The following is a 19,186-nucleotide window of genomic DNA, read 5'->3' as shown; positions in this document are numbered from 1 at the left end:
AAACTTTGCAGGTCAGGCTACCAACAAGATGTCAAGATCTTTTGGCTCCTGCAAGCAGATATTCTCATTTCAGAGCGTACCTCTAGAACTAGTTAAAGGTACTGTATACCATATTATGTATTTGTGCTGGTCTGTAGCAAATTAAAATATTTTGATATAAAGATCATAGTCATGATTAATTTACATTCTCATTATAGTACAGCTCAAGCTGCCTGCCTGATTGATGAACCTAAGCAAACAGGACAGTATAAATACCCTGAAAAACTGCCAGGGCAGATCTATGATGCTGATACCCAGTGCAAATGGCAATTTGGAATGAAAGCAAAACTATGCAACCTCAGCTTTGTAAAGGTACCTATCAATATACTTTTGAGAAGTTAAATGACATTAGAGAACTGAAGTACCCCGAATAAGTACAAGTAATACAGTGTTCTTCAGAGGCCTGGGCTGTTTCTCTGCCTTATCTTGCTCGGCAATTTGCTTTGAAGGTACTGGCCCTTTTGAGGAATATCACAGTCCCAGGGGAGTTTCGGAAGGAAATGTGTTCTTTCCAAGAGTCATAAGGAGTGCAGTTGGATGCATGTGAGCCATGGGCCTGTGCCTGCTGGACTAAGGGAAATTAGCAGGCAGTAGAGTTTTGATCAAAGCTTGTGTGGGGTGTGGGGCAAGAAGGACTAAGTTTCTTGTGTTTTATGCCTTGACAGCAAAAAGTCTGGAAGAGATCTGTAGGGTTATTTTAGAGCAGTGAAATACTCTTGGCGTCATGATGAAGGATTAATTTAGGTTAACCCATTATTTTAGTGGCTATAACACTCCTTACTGATCTCTTCAGAGAAGGTGTTTTTTTAAATAATCTGGGGTGCTCATTCTGAAAAGAAGTACTGTAATTTCTTTCAGTTCTGTTATTATCCTGAAGTATTTTGATTTATTTTATGCTAACTACATTTATCAGGTGATGGCAGCTGTGTTTCTTCTACAGCTAATAGACAAAGGAGAGAGTGAACAGCACTGTGCACAGACTGCCTTTCCAGATATCTTGTGTGGTTTAGAAAGTCTTGTGTCTTCACAGTGTTACAGTCCCTGTAGACCTGATGAAATCTTTGCCTTGAACTTTTTAACACTGTTTTTGTTCTGCTATAATATCACACTCAAATAGTTTTTAAAATTATATAGTGAAATGGTGCATAAAAAAGAAGGATATGGCTGTGCTATGAACCTTAAACCGGGGCTCTTCTAAATTCAGGAAAGAGTTTATTTGTATGTCTTTTAAGGTACCAGAGGCATGTATCATTTTTAAATCTTTCTAAAGACCAGGAAATAATTATAATTATGAGTACTGTAGTGAGTACTTCTTCCTTTTCAGGATATATGCAAATCTCTCTGGTGTCACAAAGTGGGTCACAGGTGTGAGACAAAGTTCATGCCCGCAGCAGAAGGAACAGCTTGTGGTATAAGCATGGTGAGTTGTTTTATAAATACAACAGTGTCATGCTGACGTGTTTTTAGACTGTACTGGGACAAATACAAGCTCCCATCAAAGCCAGTTTTATCCATCCCCCCAGATTTGCTGTTATGGGCTTCCAGATTGCTCTGTAAATGCTTCCCTTGCGATGCACAGTCAGGGTGGGTCCTCAGAGTGGCACCTGTCTGATGGCGGGGTGTGAGGCCTCTCCCATGGAGCTGAGGGATAAGGTATCTCTGTCAAATCTAAATCAGTAAGAAAATAGATCAGTTATGACTGAAGTTAGATCAGTGCTTCAGATTCAACTCTCGTATGAGCATTCCTTAAGCTGTAAAATTTGCTATACAGACTAAGGCCATCATGCATATTGTCTGCAGTGATCTTCACAAAAAGCACTTATTTGTTTGAGTCAAATTGCTAATTTACTCTCATTTTATTTGTTTGTATTTTCTCTCATCTTGTTTGTTTGAGTTTGAGTTATTTGTTTGAGTCGAGCCTTGTAATTTACTCTCATCTGTAGTTAGCCAAAATATTTTCTTTTCCTGTAATGTTTCTCCCAGTAAAACACTGTTTTGATTTTCAAGTTCCTGACAAATGTTCTATTTTGCTTTTTCTCTTTGTGCAGTCTTTCCTAATTGAATCATAAAAGGGAGAAATTCTAGCAGGCTATTTGTAAATTACATGGGAAATCTTGAGGCTCTGCAGCACAGGACCATAAAATAACATGGATTTTTTTGGAAGAGTGAGCCAAAAAATCACTCTCCAAGAGAACAGTTTTGAAAATTTGTACCTCAGAGATCTTCAGCTCAGAATTTGGAAAAATGTTAGGACATTACTTACCTATACCATTGTATGGAGCAGTGTTCTACTTTAGAGTCCTTGTGGGTGACCTTATGTTTATTAAGGTCGAGCTTTGGAGCTTTTAAATGTGGATTTTTAGGTTTTTTGCATCTACTAAGTAGTGCTAACTCTGATGGGATGTTTTCTGGCCTTCTCTTGGCAGTGGTGTCGAAGAGGACAGTGTGTGAAATACGGGGATCATGGCCCCAAGCCTGTGAATGGCCAGTGGTCAGCCTGGTCCGAGTGGTCCGAGTGTACTCGCTCGTGTGGAGGTGGGGTCACATACCAAGAAAGACACTGCAATAATCCAAAGTAAGACATAGATATGGAAAGGTATTATTTTTATACTAACTATTCATGTTTTTAGAGCAAAAGATTAACAGAGTCCGTTTCCTTAGGGAATAATATGTGTGGAAATGTTTGTATGACCTTTCTTCCATGTCCAAGATGAGCAGGCAGTGGCTGGAAGACAGGACTGTGTCCTGGCACAAGAAAGCAGTGGCTATCAGGAGACTTGCTGGAGTACAGAACGCCTGCAGCCTGACTTTGTCCTTTTGTTCTGTGACACTACATTTCATGAAATCCCTGCAGCAGTCATGAAGGGCCATACAGACATATTCACACCTAATAGTTTAAGAGCAAGGGGAAAAGGTCTTAAAAGCTATTAGGACTTCTAATGAGATCATATTAGCCAGGATAATAAACCAAAAATGTTTAAAGTCAATATCAAAATGGCTGTAGACAGATGTCTTTGTATGTCTGTCATGTTCTTGGCATCTTTTCATGTTTTGTGGGTCAGACTAAAGGTGCTGAACCCTAGGATTGTGTGCTAACTCCTGAAACATTTCTGGTATTTGCATCTAATTGATTTCTTATCACTGTGAATGCTACTATTCCTGATAACATTATTTCAAAGTAGAGGTTAAATTGTTATCTGACCAGCATCTTTCCCAAGTACTCAATTCACTGCAACTTACAGGAAAAATAAGGATTTCACTTTTTTATTTCATACACAAATTCAGCAGGCATAGACAAATGTATTGCACACAATAAAAACAGCATTTAAACTGCAGTAATAAAAAACAGAGAAAATATGACACAGTTTATATGAGGTTGTAAAGAAGCCTCACACCTACTATACAGTGCTGCAGTAATAATATCCACGCTTCATATACTGTGTTATAGGAAAATGTGAGTTAGTTAAAATAGCCTTTATTACCCTCAGTCAAGTGAATTGTTGCAGATCTGTAGCAGAGCATTTTCTCAACCTTTTCTGTTGTTTCTTAGTGTATTTTGATAACTAAAGTTAGCTGGATAGTTTCTTTTATTAAGCTGCTTACCAAGAGAATGCAGGGTTTCAATTACAGGGGAGATATATATATATATATATATATATATACATATCACAGAACATGCTGAGTTGGAAGGAACCCATGAGATCATCGAGTCCAACTCTTAGCCCTGCACAGGACCATCCCCAAGAGTCACACCATGTGCCTGAGAGTATAAATACATATATTTTGGTCTTCCTTCTTTTGCTTTTGTCCATGTTTTCCTTGCTAAATTTGTATGTGTGCTCACTGTTCTTTGCATTTATTCATAAGCCCTCCTTGCTCTCCTGATGTTACAGGGGAGTGTCCAGTAGTGGAAATAGTTCAGTTTGGTGCACTGGTATAACTGGTAAAGATTTCCAAGGGTCTTCCAGCAGAAGCTCTTTAAAGTAAAGTGTGTCAGTCCCTGTGGCATTATGCATTTAGAACTTGCAGCCATTGTTCTGTCTGTTCTAATGTAAGTTAAAATTGATGCAAGACTTGATGTAACCCAGTCAGCTTGATGCCAGAGCTGAATCATGCTTACACCAGATTTAATTTCATTGTATTAGTGATAGAGCAGAGAAAAGATAGTACAATTCTCTCAGTTGCAGTGATGGAATGACAGGTTTATAACTAAGCCACACAACAGTGCACAAATATCCGAGTACCTGTATTTCCCATCACAGCATTTTATATGAATGTGGAATAATAAGAAAAATAATACCATCCATTTTCAATGTTACACCACATGGAACGATTTACAGCCTAGTCCCTGTTCATTGTTCACCTCTGTAACTACACAGAAACACAGAATAATGATTCCTTTCTTTCTGAGCTTCTGAAACACATTTCAGATGTTTATGTGTTTCGGTATGTATATGTATATTATTTTATATGTAGTATATTTATTTCACTTTTCCTAATCCAGATTTGCATAGGAGGTAATGTTTATTTTGTTCAAAAATTTGATAGATTATTTTTGACAGCAAAATTTTGTAAATGAGAAATAATGAAATTTCTGTAAGAGATTAGAACAAAGGGTGTTGAAGAACTGTGAAGAATCTGTGAAGCATCTGTGAAGAACTGACTGGACCCTAAAATCAAGTCTAAGTAATGGAATTCTTATGAACATCATGGGAAATTGATCAGTTTCTGGTGATTTTAAGGGTGACCCTTCTTACCAGAAACTTCAAGACAGGTGAACTACACAGAATCACCTGCATGTGTTTGTGAAATTTTCCTCTTGCAGATAATATCCAGCCAGTTCAGTTCCCTTTCTCTGACCAATTTTCAGGCAGCCCCTGTGGTAACACCCACACAGTTCTGGGTATGGCTTCGGAATTGCCACCAGAGTTGTGCACAAATTCCCACCACCAAACACCCGTGGGGGTCACCTGTAGTGCACGGAGCTGGGCAGATTTGCTAAAATCATTATGTTTCTGTAAATTGTCACAGTGTAATTTCATGGATCTGGTTTCCATACACCACAACACTTTACAATGGAGGTGCTTTTCCAAGATAGAAATTGATTGCATAATTTAATAGTTTAGCTGGGAAAGAACCTGAAGAGTGCCTGAGAGATTTAAATTAATACCTAAATCATATCTGTGGGACTGCATCCTACCACTTCACAATGGTGCATTGTTCAGCAAGAGCAGGATGGAGTTATAGGCATGAATGCAATCAAAACTGCTTGAACACTTTTTTTTTTTTTTTTTTAAATCTTTTGGGTATAATATCTGTAACAGTGATTACAGACAATGCAGATGTAAAGTGATGCAAAGTAATGATGCCATTTAAAATGCTTCTGAAAAATGAAGACTCTGAAAGACCTTGTGGACCTTTCAAATTAATGCAGAATAAAGTAGCTTTGTGATACTATCGTAATACAGCCACAGTATGAGCAGAATTGTTCTTACTTGAATTTAAATGATTACAAAACATGAAAAAAAATGGGAGTCCAGAGTTTTGGAGTCTCAATTCCTTTGGTATTGCATAAAATACTTCCCTTGATCGGATTAATTCCAGGATTTCTCACTCCCTGTGTTGCATTCAGTGAATATCATATCACCTAAAATCTGTCCTCAGAAGGACACTGCAGGATTAATTTAAGATACTCTTGTAGCATTTTAATAGTGGAATCTTTTATGATTATTTATGTCTTTGCACTTATAGTCCTTTTCCAAATCCATTTTTGGCAATTGGTGGTTTTTTTGCTGGCCTTTCTAACCAAATTTCTCCCTTTTCCAGTTATCCTCAGCAAGGCCTCATGCATGTCAACCTATGCAAGCCAGCACTGGGGAGGTCACAAAGGCATAAAAGCTTTAGGCTCTATCTGGATTAGGAGCACTGTACCACTGCAGAAATACTGGAATACCCTCCCTGTGCAAGGCATTCCATTGTAAGGATGGCTGCATGAACAGTTTCTGGAGGCAGTTAACTCAAAATCTACTGGTGGTAGAAACATCCCCCCAAAAATTGTGATTTTGTCCGTGTAGATAATAATCTTTTCTCAGAAATTTGGGTTTGTAGATCTCCATCTAGTTTCCTGTGAATTACTTAGTTCTTACTGACATCTTGTTTGTAAAAATGAAGGTGGGGAAGTTTCCATCATCCTCTAGCCAACAGTTTCAGTAATGGGAGTGTACTGTAATATTAAAATGCTGTAACGGAGCTGGGAAACAGAATGCCTCTTTCAGAGCTCTCCTAGTTTGAGGGAATTTTATCCCATCCTCAAATGCAAGAGTGCAGCTAGAAATCACAATCAAGCCGTAAATAATTCTATTATGTTGCTCGTTTGGTGGCACTTACTTGGAAGGAGGTTGCTTCTTTTCCTTACACTGGAGCAGATTTGTTCTCCAGGGCTGAAGAAGGTCAAAAACCATACATGTGCTGAAGCTGTAAAGAAAGTCTGTGGAGGATTGAGTCAGGACCCAAGGGTTTGGCTGCCTTAACTCAGAGCTCTCACCAATTGCACAAAGTCAACATAAATACTCCCTGACTTCACTGATGTACTGTATCCTCCCTACCCTTCACAGACTGAATCGACACCAACTAGGACAGAAAATTTGATTTCATTTTAAGACTTTCACCATTATATCCAGTGTCAGTAGCTAGCAGGTGGCCTCAAGAAAAATCGCTGGAAGTTGAGGGTTTTTTTTCCCTCCGGCACATTTTGCTTTAACCCAGTTTTAAGTACAGCAGCAGGTGGGTTTCCATCTCTTCCTCTGAAAGACCGCTTTTTCTTTCCAGAATTCTGGAAAAGGCAGATACTGGGTATTCACAGCCAATTCAAAACATAAAAAAGCAAGTCCCAGCTTGGTTAGAGAGTTAGACATAGGAGGGTTAGAATTTATAACAAAGCAAACAGAAGAAGCACCTGGATTTTCTCCTCCACGTTCCACTGAACTGTCCCCACGTTACTCCAGGCATGACCACGTCAAGAGAGTTGCATGGGATACTTGGATGTGGAGAATAGTTATAACACAGTGTTTAGGGATTTAAACAAACAATTATGTTGCAAATGTGTCTTTTATACTATTATTAATTTTTATTGTTCGTTAATATATTACTGTTTTTCAATATCTTTTATATCATTCTGGGTTTTTTTCCTTAACACCTGTGTAATATAGGCAAGTTGTCCATGGAAGGTTATAGCTTGCCTTCCAAGTGTGCATGTTCCCTAATGTTTAAAAAATCACTATATAAATGAGTGCTAGTGCAGCTTTGGTACATTTCACTTGATGCAAGAGTCGTATAATACAACGAGCAGTTCTTAGAACTTGATGTTTAGAAGATTTGGCTCAGGACTTGCAGATGTGTACCTGAGCATTGTGGAACTGCACAAATGACATCAGCGAATTCCCGAGTTAAAAAGAGCAACTCTTGCATTTTGCATTGTGTTACAGTGCCCGTGCACAGACCAAAGAGTTAAAAAACTAGTGTTCTGATAATGTAAGATACTAGCAAAGTAATGGAATATGCTCTTTCCATTCTGTCCAAAATGAAGGGAAATATCCAGGTAAGGTTTACTGAAGTGCATGTGACGTGTTTAAAATTATCCCTGAATTCCAGCATTTTCCTAAAGCAGGATGGCCATGCACAGTCCTTGTTTCCTCTGTTTAAAAGCACATTTTTTCAAAATGATCTACAAAAGAAATGAACAAGCAAATGTAATCATTTGTTCTCTTTGTGTTTGATCAGTCTTATGTTATTCTTTATTAACTCTAATTGCAGTAGGTAATTCTTTGCACATGTTCCTGCGTTACAGCAGAGTAAAAATAGCTCTATAACAAGATTGAACCAGGCCAATACCAAATAGCCCAATAAATTTAAATTACTGAAAACATGACTCACCTCAATGGTTGCATCTTTGCTGAGTTTGCAATGATCCAAGGAGATAATTCATGGCAACTGCTTTGCTTGGTTTTAGGAACCATGAAAATTAATGGCCCATATAAGAAATACTGATCTCCCAGGACAGTCCATCCAATCCTGTTCTTTGTATTCTCATGCACGTGTAACATGCCAATCACACAAAAAAGGACATTTTACAAGATCACTTTTTTCTCTCTCTCTTTTTGTTTTGGTTTTTTTTTTTTTTTTGAAGGCCACAGTATGGTGGCAAATTCTGCCAGGGTTCCAGTCGTGTTTATCAGCTGTGTAACAACCAGCCCTGCCCAGCAAACAGCCTGGACTTCCGTGCCCAGCAGTGTGCAGAGTACAACAGCAAACCTTTCCGGGGCTGGTACTACAAGTGGAAGCCGTACACCAAAGTGGAAGGTAATTATGCCACACAGTCACAGGGAGCCCTAATTCACCCGTGTTCTTTGGGCAAATATCACCCCATGTAAGCAAACACACAGTCAGTTGGTTTGTTCGGGATGTGTTTGCTTTCTGGCAGAGCTGAATCCAGCCTCCTGTGTGATCCTGTATAGACACACAGAACTGATTTGGGTTGTGAATCCTAATCCTTGTCCTCAGAGTGACTCCCTGGTTGTTGCTGCCCCCCCCCCCCCCTTTCATTTTATATTATATTAGTTAATCTGAAACCCAACCAAAACAATTTCAGTGGGTTTTTCAGCATGGGAAATGTAAGCTTCCACAATAGCACTACCAGAATCTTCCTTCCTTTGGAATGTTCTCAGATTTCGAAACGTAACAGTAAGTCAACCTTTTGACTTCTCTGCTGGTGTAGTCCCATGGCAAGTGGAAAAACAAACAATGTACTGGCATACATTTTTTAAAGTCATCTTTTACTAAGAGATCTTTATCAAGTTTAGATCTCAATAACTATTTATTCTCCTTTGTGCAAGCAAGTTTATTTTTACTTTATGCATCTTAATTTTGTGGGTATTTTGAACCAATATTTGCTTTTATCAGAGAAAACAAACGTTTTCTCCAGTTTGAAAGCCCAATTTGTAGCTGCAAATACTTGAATAGAAGTGCGTGGATTATATCACATTGTAGCTGCTTTGTTTAGCACTTGTACAAATTTGCTTTTGGTGATAATACATACATAATTAAATATATATACACATACATGTACATGGAACTTTCATTCATAGCCTGATTATATTGTTTCCAAAAGTCTTTGCAGACAGTTCTGTGGGTGTTTAGAAACCTGTGTCCTAACAGCCAATGTGAACAGAGGAAAGAATGATTTCACAGCATATAACAGTGGACATTGTATAATAGGCAGAATAATGTATCTTGTTTAATAGAAATAAAGGTGGCCTACATTGGTTTTAAAGGTAGGGGCTGTGTTTAGTAATAGGAGCTTAAAATTAGGGACAATATGTGTAATTTTCCAATGCAAGGTGTCCCCAGCTGACTCTGAACTTGAAAATGCCTCTCCTTGCTCTCTTAGCTGCTTCAAAAATCTCCCCTGAGATCTGCATTTATAGACCCCAAAACATGAGCTGGTTTTCAAAACTGTTACAGGTGCTTTTCCTCTCCAGAAAGGGCTATTGGAAATCCAGCTGCTGACTCAAGAGTAAAAAGATACTATTTTGAATCCAGTTTCCTGTTATTCAAAACTTAGTTGTGCATTTTATTTGTTGCACTTACTACTTGTATGAAAATTGTGATAATATTTACAATTGCATGACTGGTTTTGTCTGTGCAAAATTAACCAGCCCTTTATAAGCCTAACAGACCATCCACGTGTAAGAAGAAATTTGACAATGGCTGGGATTTGCTGGGAGAAAAATGCTTTTATTAGGGGGAAATCTGGCCTCAATCCTAGCTTTCAGCTGAAAATTTTCAGCTGACTATTTTACCATGTTATACCTTTTCCAAATTTTAACTAAACTTCAAATAAAATTATTACAGTCTCCCATTTCTCCTAATAAAAATTCAGTTTGAAGCTGTGGAACTGAAATCAGGGCCCAGCTGAGGCAATGTGCATGTTTTTACGCTGGGTTTGAATTCTTGGTTCTGTGTGCAGACAAGCAAACCCATTTTTGCATATAATATAATATATAGCATAATATAAGCCACTCTATTTAATTCTGTTTCTACCCATCTTGGTGTCCTAAGATGTCACCATGCACAATTAATCCTTGTAGCATGTCCTTTACGATTCAGGAAGAAACAATAGCAAGGTGGTTTTTTTTCCCCTCCTTTAAAACTGCGCTGCAGGTCTGCTAATGCTTCCTTGTCCTTTTCTGTTTGTTTGTTTTTCCCCAGAGGAAGACAGATGTAAATTGTATTGCACAGCTGAAGACTTTGACTTTTTCTTCGCAATGGCCAGCAAAGTGAAGGATGGAACTCTGTGTTCTCCAAATAATTTTGATGTTTGTATTGATGGAATATGTGAAGTAAGATAAAATTAAGTTTCTTAAAATCCTATTGTCTATTTTTTTTTTAAGTGGGCAGTTGACTCCTTTATGGAAAATGCAGCTGTTTCTTCAAATTCCCTTTGTGTCTGAGTCCTTCACTTGTGCCTTTTGGTTGCAGCAAGTAGGGTGTGATCATGGACTTGGTTCCAAAGCTGTATTGGATGCTTGTGGAGTTTGTAAAGGAGATAATTCAACTTGCAAGTTCTTTAAAGGCCAATACTTGATCCAGCACAAAGCTAATGGTAAGGAAAACTGTTCCACATGATCATCAACTCATTGCTCTGCTCTATCCCTATGTAATATATTTGACTCCTTGCTCATTTGGGCAGTGGCTGAGGGTCCAGATGTGAACTGAAAATCACAGGGAGAGTGAGAGGAGAGTTCACATTTCTCCTGTTTCTTGGTAACACAAAAGCTATGAGCATAAGTCTTGGTCAGTTGAGCATTCCTCTTGTTTCTTAAGCCACATTTTCTCTGAACGTGTGAATTTCCTCTTAAAAGAGATTTTAGTATTCAGACAAGTAAAAAAATAGCTGTCAGCAGCTCTGACTGGAATGGGACTGTAGAGCATATAAAAAGCAATACAGAGCATAATGCCAAACATGACAGTATTTCTGTGTCTATTTTCAAATTAAGTTGGCTGGAAGCTGTCCAGCTGATTCAGTGGAAGATCCAGTCACTGGGAGGTGGACATTTCTTCAGTGGAACTGTCACAGGCTTCTTGGGAAAGAATGTCACTGTCCTGCAGTTTCTCAGGCATAAAATGAAGACAAGATTTCTGCACCCAAGGGGGCATTTCGAGAGTATATTTACTGCTGATGATAAGACATGTCAATACTGCAGTAATATAAGCCAGGAAGCTGGTCAGGATATAGTAATAGAGCACTGGCTGGCAGCAGGGAGATCCTGTGGTGTCCAGGGCTTTGTGAAGGCTCCGTACATCCCAGTGCACCTCACCTCACAGCCCTTGTCCATGATGGAAGTTGTAGCTTCCAGCTGCTGTAGGGAACTACCAGGAAAACTTGGTAAAACAGCTACAGTGGAGCCACCATTAGTGTGTTCTGCATTTTTCTGAGGTGAACTTGCTGCTTCTTGTCTTTAATCACAAACAAAAATTTCAGGGATTGACATACCTCAGAGTTACTCTGATTACAGGCTCCATAACGTAGCGGGGTTAAAATCAGAACTGGTTTTTCCTTGTGAAAACTTGGTGGATCAGAACAGCTGTCTTAATTAAACTGCAGTAATTTCAGATTGGCTCAAAGGTGATAAGCCACCTCTGTCTGTGTGACAGCTGCAAACATGTTGCTTACTTCTTTCCTTCCAGACTACTACACGGTGGTGACAGTCCCGGCCGGAGCGCGCAGCATCCATCTCCAGGAGATGCAGATCTCCACCAGCTACCTTGCAGTCAGAAACCTGGGGAAAAAGTACTATCTGACAGGGGACTGGACAATTGACTGGCCAGGAAAGTTCCCTTTTGCTGGGACAGTTTTTGATTATCAACGCTCTTTTAACCATCCAGAGAGTCTCTATGCAGCGGGACCGACTAATGAGACGCTGGTCTTTGAAGTAAGATTTCTTCTGTTTATTCTTCCCCTGATGTCCATTACAGAATTAGTAACGACAGCTGGAACTCTGCACTGGAGCTCTCAGCAAGATTAAAGAATAGTGTTGAGTCACGATAGCATTCAGACTTAATTGTGTGGTCCTGCTGGATTGAAGGGCCTTTCACTACTTTATCAATGTCTGGAGTTTAGCAAACTGTCACAAACTCAGGGAAAAGGAAAGGGCATAAAACTCACCATACAGCATCATTTCTCAGTTGCTGCACGATGGTGATAGAGATTATAAATGCATCCCATACACGTAAAAATCGAATGTAACATTATGTCAACAACTCAGTGGTAACAGGTTCAAATAATGCTTCTGAAACTGCAGGTGCATAGAATCGTTCTCACATCCACCTTGGAACACAGTCAAAGTACCACACATAGTTTCCTGTAGAATTTCTGTTGATTCAGTTGTCTTATTACATATGTTTATCTCACAATCAAATTTAAATCACCTGCTTTGTCTGCCAGATGTTCTGTGTGGAAACTATAGTTAGTAGAAAGGAAATTTGGTACTTACATCGTTTGTTCCAGTTTTACAGTTTTGAAATTGGCCAACACTGCTGCTGTTTTAAGGATAATCTCTTCCTGCATTGGTTTACTTAACTGTATTTTCTTTTAAAATGCATCAGATCATCTGAGGGTCCATTTCTGGCTGAATCATCGAAGTCTTTGCTCCCTGTTAGCTCTGTTGGTTTGCCTGCTTTGTTAGAAACCTCTGACAGGTCTGTGGCTTTGTAACTCAGCTATTATGTCTGCTTTGGTGAATCCTTCCTTCCCTGTGAGAAGGAAGGAGCCCTCTCCAGAAGGGATTCAGTTCCTTCCCACACCTTCCAGCAATACTCAGGTCAGTGTAGTATATCTGGGGAGCAGGAGAGTGAGTGCTGTACCCCCTCTGAGGCAGCATCCTGCAGTTCTTCCCCCCATCCCATATCCCTGTTACTGAAATCCACTCCCTGCAGCCTCAGCAGGGAGCCCAGAGCTCTCCATCCCACCTCCTTGCCCAGCTTGGTTCTGTTGAACCGAGAGAGAGAGCAAGCACAGACTGTGACATGAAATATATTCTTCAAGGATTACATAAACTTTCACAAGTATCCAGTAAAGTGTTTATTTGGAATGCTGAAGAGCTTTACTGTTATTCATACTGACTGAGTAATGCACTTAAATGTGGCTTTAAGAGCCACTGAGGGCCACGGACCATGAGCACATGTTAAAGCACTTCAGGGTGAACACATGTTTGAGAATGGACAGTTTGACATGGGTTAAGGGTGTGTATTTTCACAAATTGCCATCATAACTCTCAGTGCCTTTTTAAAACATTTTTCTCCATTGAAGACATTTCATTTTGGGTATGTGTGTTAACAGGGATCTTCCTTTAGTCCAGGGAAGAGTTTGGTCTGAAAGTCCCAGACATGCTCCCCTGACTGCAAATCATCTCTAAAACAGCCTTACACCACAGAAACAACCACACTTACAAGTACTGGTAAATGTTAGACCGAGCTCTCAGGAATCTTATTTGTCATAACACAAAGTAGATTTGAGCTGTATTATTATGGAGCTAAAGTATGAATAATAAATCTCCTGCAAGACGACTTGGCTGCATATTCTGCACATACTTTGCAGAATAAAGATTAAAGAAAAAAATTTTAATGCCAAATAACAGTTCTATTTTCAGCCTATCAAATTATGCTAAACAGTTTTATTAAGATGTAACATTTAACTGGAGGCTGTTTCTCCTTTCAGAGCTTATTTAAGCTTCCCTTGTATTTTTATTGAAATACCTACACCACTGGCATTGGTAGCTGGGGATTCTAATGACTGAAAATGTTACTGTTATGTATTCCCCAATTACACATATGTATGAACTGCAGTTAAGGATTTTTTCCCTTTTAATAATTTAAGCAACATTCAGCAAGCTGAATTCTGAAAAAAAAAAAAAAGGTAAAATTTTTTATTCAGAGATCTGCGTTAATTATGATTTATTAGTAACTCTAAGACTCAAAAATGCCAATGAAAACTGAAGAAAATATACTTTGATGAGAAAACACACATATTGCTGAAGATCTGCTTGGAGCAGTAATAATGAAACAAATCCTACTTCCACTATAAATACAAGAAACTGATAGAAGGCTGAAAACAGGAGTGTTTAAGCATACTACAGTGTAGCTTTGTTTTCGTTTTTATCTCATCTGTAATTTTCAAAGAAGCATACGGGAAAAGTCGTGCCAGCAATTTTTTTTATTCAATTAGGGTTTTGATAAGATAAGGTTTTCCAGGGTTTGGACCTCAACTTCTTCCTGTAATCTTTAGATTCTTTTTCTTCATTTTGTAATTAGGTTGTATTCAAATGATATTTAATACCTCTTTTCTAGATTGGGTTTGTTGATTTACTTTTTTTTTTTTTTTCCAGAATACTTCAGTGTGAGCCCTTGTAAAAATGCACACTGCAGGTTTTGAGTAAATAAATTGCATGTATAAATACAGGAACTTTTATAATTTGGGTGGGCAGAAAATACAAGGTTTTGTAGCTGTATTTATTGCTATTCCACTATGACTGAAAAACAGATTAGGACAGCTTGTGCCCTTTTCATTCTGTAGTTACAATTTTTCTGCACATTCGTGTGGTGACTCAAGTGGCTCAGGTTTTCTGCTTGGGTTTCTGCATGCAAACCAGTCTGTGTGTATCCAGAAAGCTCAGGTTATGCACGTCCTCGGAGCAACATTCCCAGCAGAGGATGGGACCAGACAGGTCTGGCAAGTCTGTGCTCAAGGCAATCACTTGCTTTGAAATGCAGTCATTCTCCAAAATATTTTCCTGAAAGAGACATCTGAAGAGTGTGTTAAGAGAGAAGGAGGAGATGCAAACAAGAAAGAAAAAAAATCTTTAAATTCCCTATTGTCTTGCATACCACAAGTTCAGCCTTGCAGTCCTGTGAAGTGGTTTGTATTTCTGTTTTCTTGTATGGTTCCTGAGCATCTACTTTTCTATCAGGCTTTTCAATAGTTCAGCTGAGCACGTATCATTTTATCAGACTTTCAAGTCCTCAACACTGTTCAAAAATGGGTAAGAGACAAGAAAAAGACATGTAAAGTGCTGTTCTTACTTACCCTAGAATTTCACAAAACCCCGTCCCCAACGCATACATATATTTATATATATTTGTGTATATTAAATGTATGTAATTATGGAAATGGGTCATACCAGACAGGACAGAGGACAGTGAATCTGTAATTTAACTGGGTTGTGGGAGAAAAAGTACAAATTATAGTGGCCAAATATTTTCAGAAGAGGAGGAGGAGAACATTGTGAGGTGAATGTGGAATTAAATATATATGACTAGTATTTCCTGAGCACAAGTACTGGAAGGGTAAATGCATGAGGAGATTTTAGGATTCATCAGGATCCTTTCTGGATTGTTCAGGAATTAATTTCATACGTGGAAGCAAGGGGAAAACCAATAAAATGCTGTCCTTCAGAACTGGTGTATCAGTGCCCCTCTGAAGTTATTATTAGTGGTGCTTTGGTGATTGTGGGTATTTATAAACCAGTAAGAGCTGAAAAGAAAAATATTCATTAATTCAGGAGGCACTTCCTGAAATGGCCCAATTTAGATTACATGAAATAACAATCAGTGGTCAGAGGGGTAGAAATATGATAGGTGCTAATCTAGGATGAGAAATTGATACCAGTTTTTTAAAATACAGTTTCTCTAGCATATTTATCTCATCTTCAATCAAATATGCTGGAATTTTTTTTAATGTAGTTGAATATATTCAGCTCATTTGGGTTTAGGTAATTCAAGGTCAGCACTTCAAGTTTAAAGACCTTGCCAGTGTTTTCCTGGAAACTGAAATATATTTAGGTTGGGGAAAAACAATCAGTATGTTTATCACTAATTTATCTAGCTTTGCAAACAAGGGCTGCCAGTGGGCACCAAAATCCTTTGGAGATGAGGCTGGCAGAGGTGAAGGGACATTGCCATCACAGGGTTCTGTCACTGCAGAACTCAAAACTCACTTGTGACATCCATTTGGTGAAATATTCACCCTCCAGATCTCACTCAAATCCTGGAAAAGATTCTGAAAGACCAAAAGAAACTGAACTATTATGTGGGCATGAAAAATGCTGCATGGCCAGGGATTGATGAACTGACTTAAAAACACAGGAGGTTTATAATTTGTTTTTCCATGCTATCAATAAAAAAAAAAAAGAAGAATTGACTGATTTGAGAAGTCAAGTATAATTTGAGAAAGCACTGTAAAGTTTTCCAGGATGAAACAGGATCAGTATCCTCACTGAAGTTGACCTCAATCTTGCTGAATCAAGAAATTGTGAAATCTTTGTGGAAATAAAAGAGAGTTTATTTTGACATCAATAAGTAACAGATGGAAAGGATGCTTTGTAAAGAGGCATGGGAAGAGAAGGTGAATGGAGCTTCAAGGCAGGAATATATCTAATTAAATCCAGGACATCACTTCCTCTTTATCAATAGGGGAAAACAGGAGAAAGGAGGCCAGGTGGAATGGCTTTACTGATGATGTAGCTGCCACTGGGAGAAAGCCAAGTTGCAGTTATAAAGGATTACATTTATTATTAGCTACTAGATGATAAATTTGTACTGATTTCCCCTAAAGAGAAAGTAGGCTAAAGAGAACTGAGATGTGCTTATAAGATACAGATGTTGATGCAATACAATGGATGAAAGGGTTCTCCTGTAGTGAGGAGAGATTAGCTGGACAGTGTCCCTGAAGGTTGTACATTTAGCATGTGAACAGTGAAAAAATGGAGACACTATAACAACGAAGATAAATTTGAAACAGCTGAAGTAGAAATGAGATCATGTAGGACCTTTCAAGGATCCTTCCTTTTTTTTTTTTTTTTTTTTTTTTTTTTTTTTTTTTTTTTTTTCCTTTCAATGACCTTAGTGGACTTGAAAAACAGTAGTTTGTCATAAGCTTTTAGTTAGGATTGTGTTTAAAGTTACTTTAGAAATACTGAAGAGATAAAACCCCTTTTGTTTTAAGGTTTGTCTTAAGTACTCAATGGCTAATTCTTCCTTTACTACTTTCCAAACAGGTGTTCTCCCACTTTCCTTTGAAGCCCTGGTTTTAGCCACTGTCAAGAACCCCATCCAATAAGTGCCCATTCAAGACAATGGTCTTGTTTGAAAACTTGTTTTAAGCACCATGTGCTGCATGCTTAGATTTATCCTACTGAAACCAGAGTAAATTCAGAGACGTCAATGGAATTAATCTTGATGGAGCAGAGAAATTGGAACCTGGCTTAGGATGCTGGATGCTGCAGTATTTATTGAACAGCGTTGTACATCCACAGGGGATGAAAGCTGCAGGTCTCAAGCAGAGCACACCAGGCACTTGTCTTCCACACAGACTTCTCCATCTGCCCTCATGCAGATAGATTAACGTGCTACATCCCCCTAAAGAAATTATCAAAGACTTACAAAGCATGGTAGTGACCCAGGAAGTGTAGCTGCAGTTTGAAGACATGGATAAAAGCTCCCCCATATGGATGTTGGGATTCAAAATCTGGGCTCATGCCCATTTTGTAAGTTGGGCACATGCAGAGTGTGTGCAGCTGAAAATGGTCCTTTACCTGGCTTTTTTTCTCTATGCTCATCTTCACTCCATAAGTGATTTGTAAATGTCTGTTAGTCCTCCACAGGCCTAATGAGTCTTTTTTAGGCTTGTTACAAGACAGGCATTAGTATGCTTTCCTGTACATTGGACAAAATATTGTGGAAGAAAGGGGAGTTTAGCTTGTGTAAATTAATCTCTCTTAATTCAGCCTGTTGCAAGTAACTTCCCATACACATCTTAGAGTAAAAAACCCTGACAGCCACTGAGTCAATCACAACGAAGCCACATGGGTAGACTCTAAAAATCTGCCTGCAAAATAGAGGTATTGTACTGGAAACTGAGGATGACCATGGGAAAAAAAATAAAATCTCAAACAGAGGAGCAGATGCACAGCTAGTTTGGAGAATTTACTGGTTTAGCTCTCACATCAAAATTAGCAGCAAAAGGAAAAGGTTCTTTACTCAGGAGAGTTCAATTTATCCATTGTTTTAACATTTTGTGCCCTAAGCAAAAGCCACAGTTCTTTTTCTTTGGGATAGATCCGGCAGATTCCAGCCCTAGAGCCTGTGGTTTTCCAACTCAAGAAGCTGTAAATTTTATAACTCTGCGCCCTGCGGTCAGAGCTGCTGAGTGTTGTGTCTGAAGTCAGGTGGTTGGTGTGTTAAAGGTAGACATTAAACAGTTCTATTGAGGAACTGGAAATGTTTAAGGAGGTTGTTTGCCAGCTGTAAATTTGGGAGCAAATGCCAGTTGGCTGAAAAGATGTTGGAATGCATCCAGTTAAGTAGACTAGCACTGGAGGTCTTTCCAAATTTGTAGGTCTGATAACTTGGCTGAATATGCAGACTTCAGTTATTGGGTTGTTAAGAAAGGGCTTTATAATGAATGTTTGAAAATACGATAGAAAACTTTTTATATGCTCGTTACTTTGGCAAAATTGCAACTTTGCAAAAGTATTGCGTTCCTGATGAAAACCTGGTTGAACATCATACATATACTATTTTTCAGCTGAGTTCCAGGGACTTTAAAACATATGGTTTTGTGCCCTGCAATATTTTGTTTCCAGTGCTATTCAGTAGTTTGATTTTGCCCTCTTTCTACATAGCTGGGATGATGCAGGAGGACAGACACCTGACTGTGGTGCAGCTCTTGCTTGGTAAACATTCCCTCTTGTGGTCTGCTGGGTGGGAAGGGGCTCCAGCTTTGGCTGCCAGCCAGGAAACAGAGAGGAAGTTCCCTTCACCTGCCTGTTATAACTGTGGCTATTTCCCAGTTTGCAAGGAGGGGGTGTATCTTTAGGTCTTAAAATGTATATGGACCAACTTGCCAGGGTTTACCCCCCAGGCACTCCCTCAGCTGGAGGCTGCGAGTTCCTTACACCACTGTGTGGTTGTTCTCTGAAGTGATAGATACTGATGTGTCTTGTTCTGACTTGTCCAAGATCATTTCCTCTTCATTCCCTACACTCAGGTGAAGCCCCAGGAAAAAACAGTTTTAACAGGAGTAAAACTTTTTGCC

At 38.9% G+C, this 19,186-nt stretch overlaps 1 protein-coding gene across 5 annotated transcripts in view; it reads left to right on the top strand.

Moving 5' to 3' along the window:
* The window catches only part of ADAMTS18 (ADAM metallopeptidase with thrombospondin type 1 motif 18), a 76,482-nt gene that overhangs the window by 37,959 nt on the left and 19,337 nt on the right, over positions 1-19,186 (top strand). For all 5 annotated transcript variants that reach the window (XM_027895837.1, XM_027895838.1, XM_027895841.1 and 2 more), the window contains 7 exons: positions 198-351; positions 1,364-1,459; positions 2,466-2,614; positions 8,225-8,397; positions 10,306-10,436; positions 10,576-10,699; positions 11,785-12,029. In XM_027895837.1, coding sequence (XP_027751638.1) covers positions 198-351; positions 1,364-1,459; positions 2,466-2,614; positions 8,225-8,397; positions 10,306-10,436; positions 10,576-10,699; positions 11,785-12,029 — 1,072 coding nt within the window. The remainder of the gene's footprint in view (positions 1-197; positions 352-1,363; positions 1,460-2,465; positions 2,615-8,224; positions 8,398-10,305; positions 10,437-10,575; positions 10,700-11,784; positions 12,030-19,186) is intronic.

The sequence above is a fragment of the Empidonax traillii genome, unplaced genomic scaffold, assembly GCF_003031625.1.
Source record: "Empidonax traillii isolate 1590-97213 ecotype Southwest subspecies unplaced genomic scaffold, ASM303162v1 scaffold472:size658359, whole genome shotgun sequence".
Lineage (NCBI taxonomy): Eukaryota > Metazoa > Chordata > Aves > Passeriformes > Tyrannidae > Empidonax > Empidonax traillii.
Note: the sequence above shows the minus strand (reverse complement) of the source record. Positions and strands in the feature narration are given on the sequence as shown.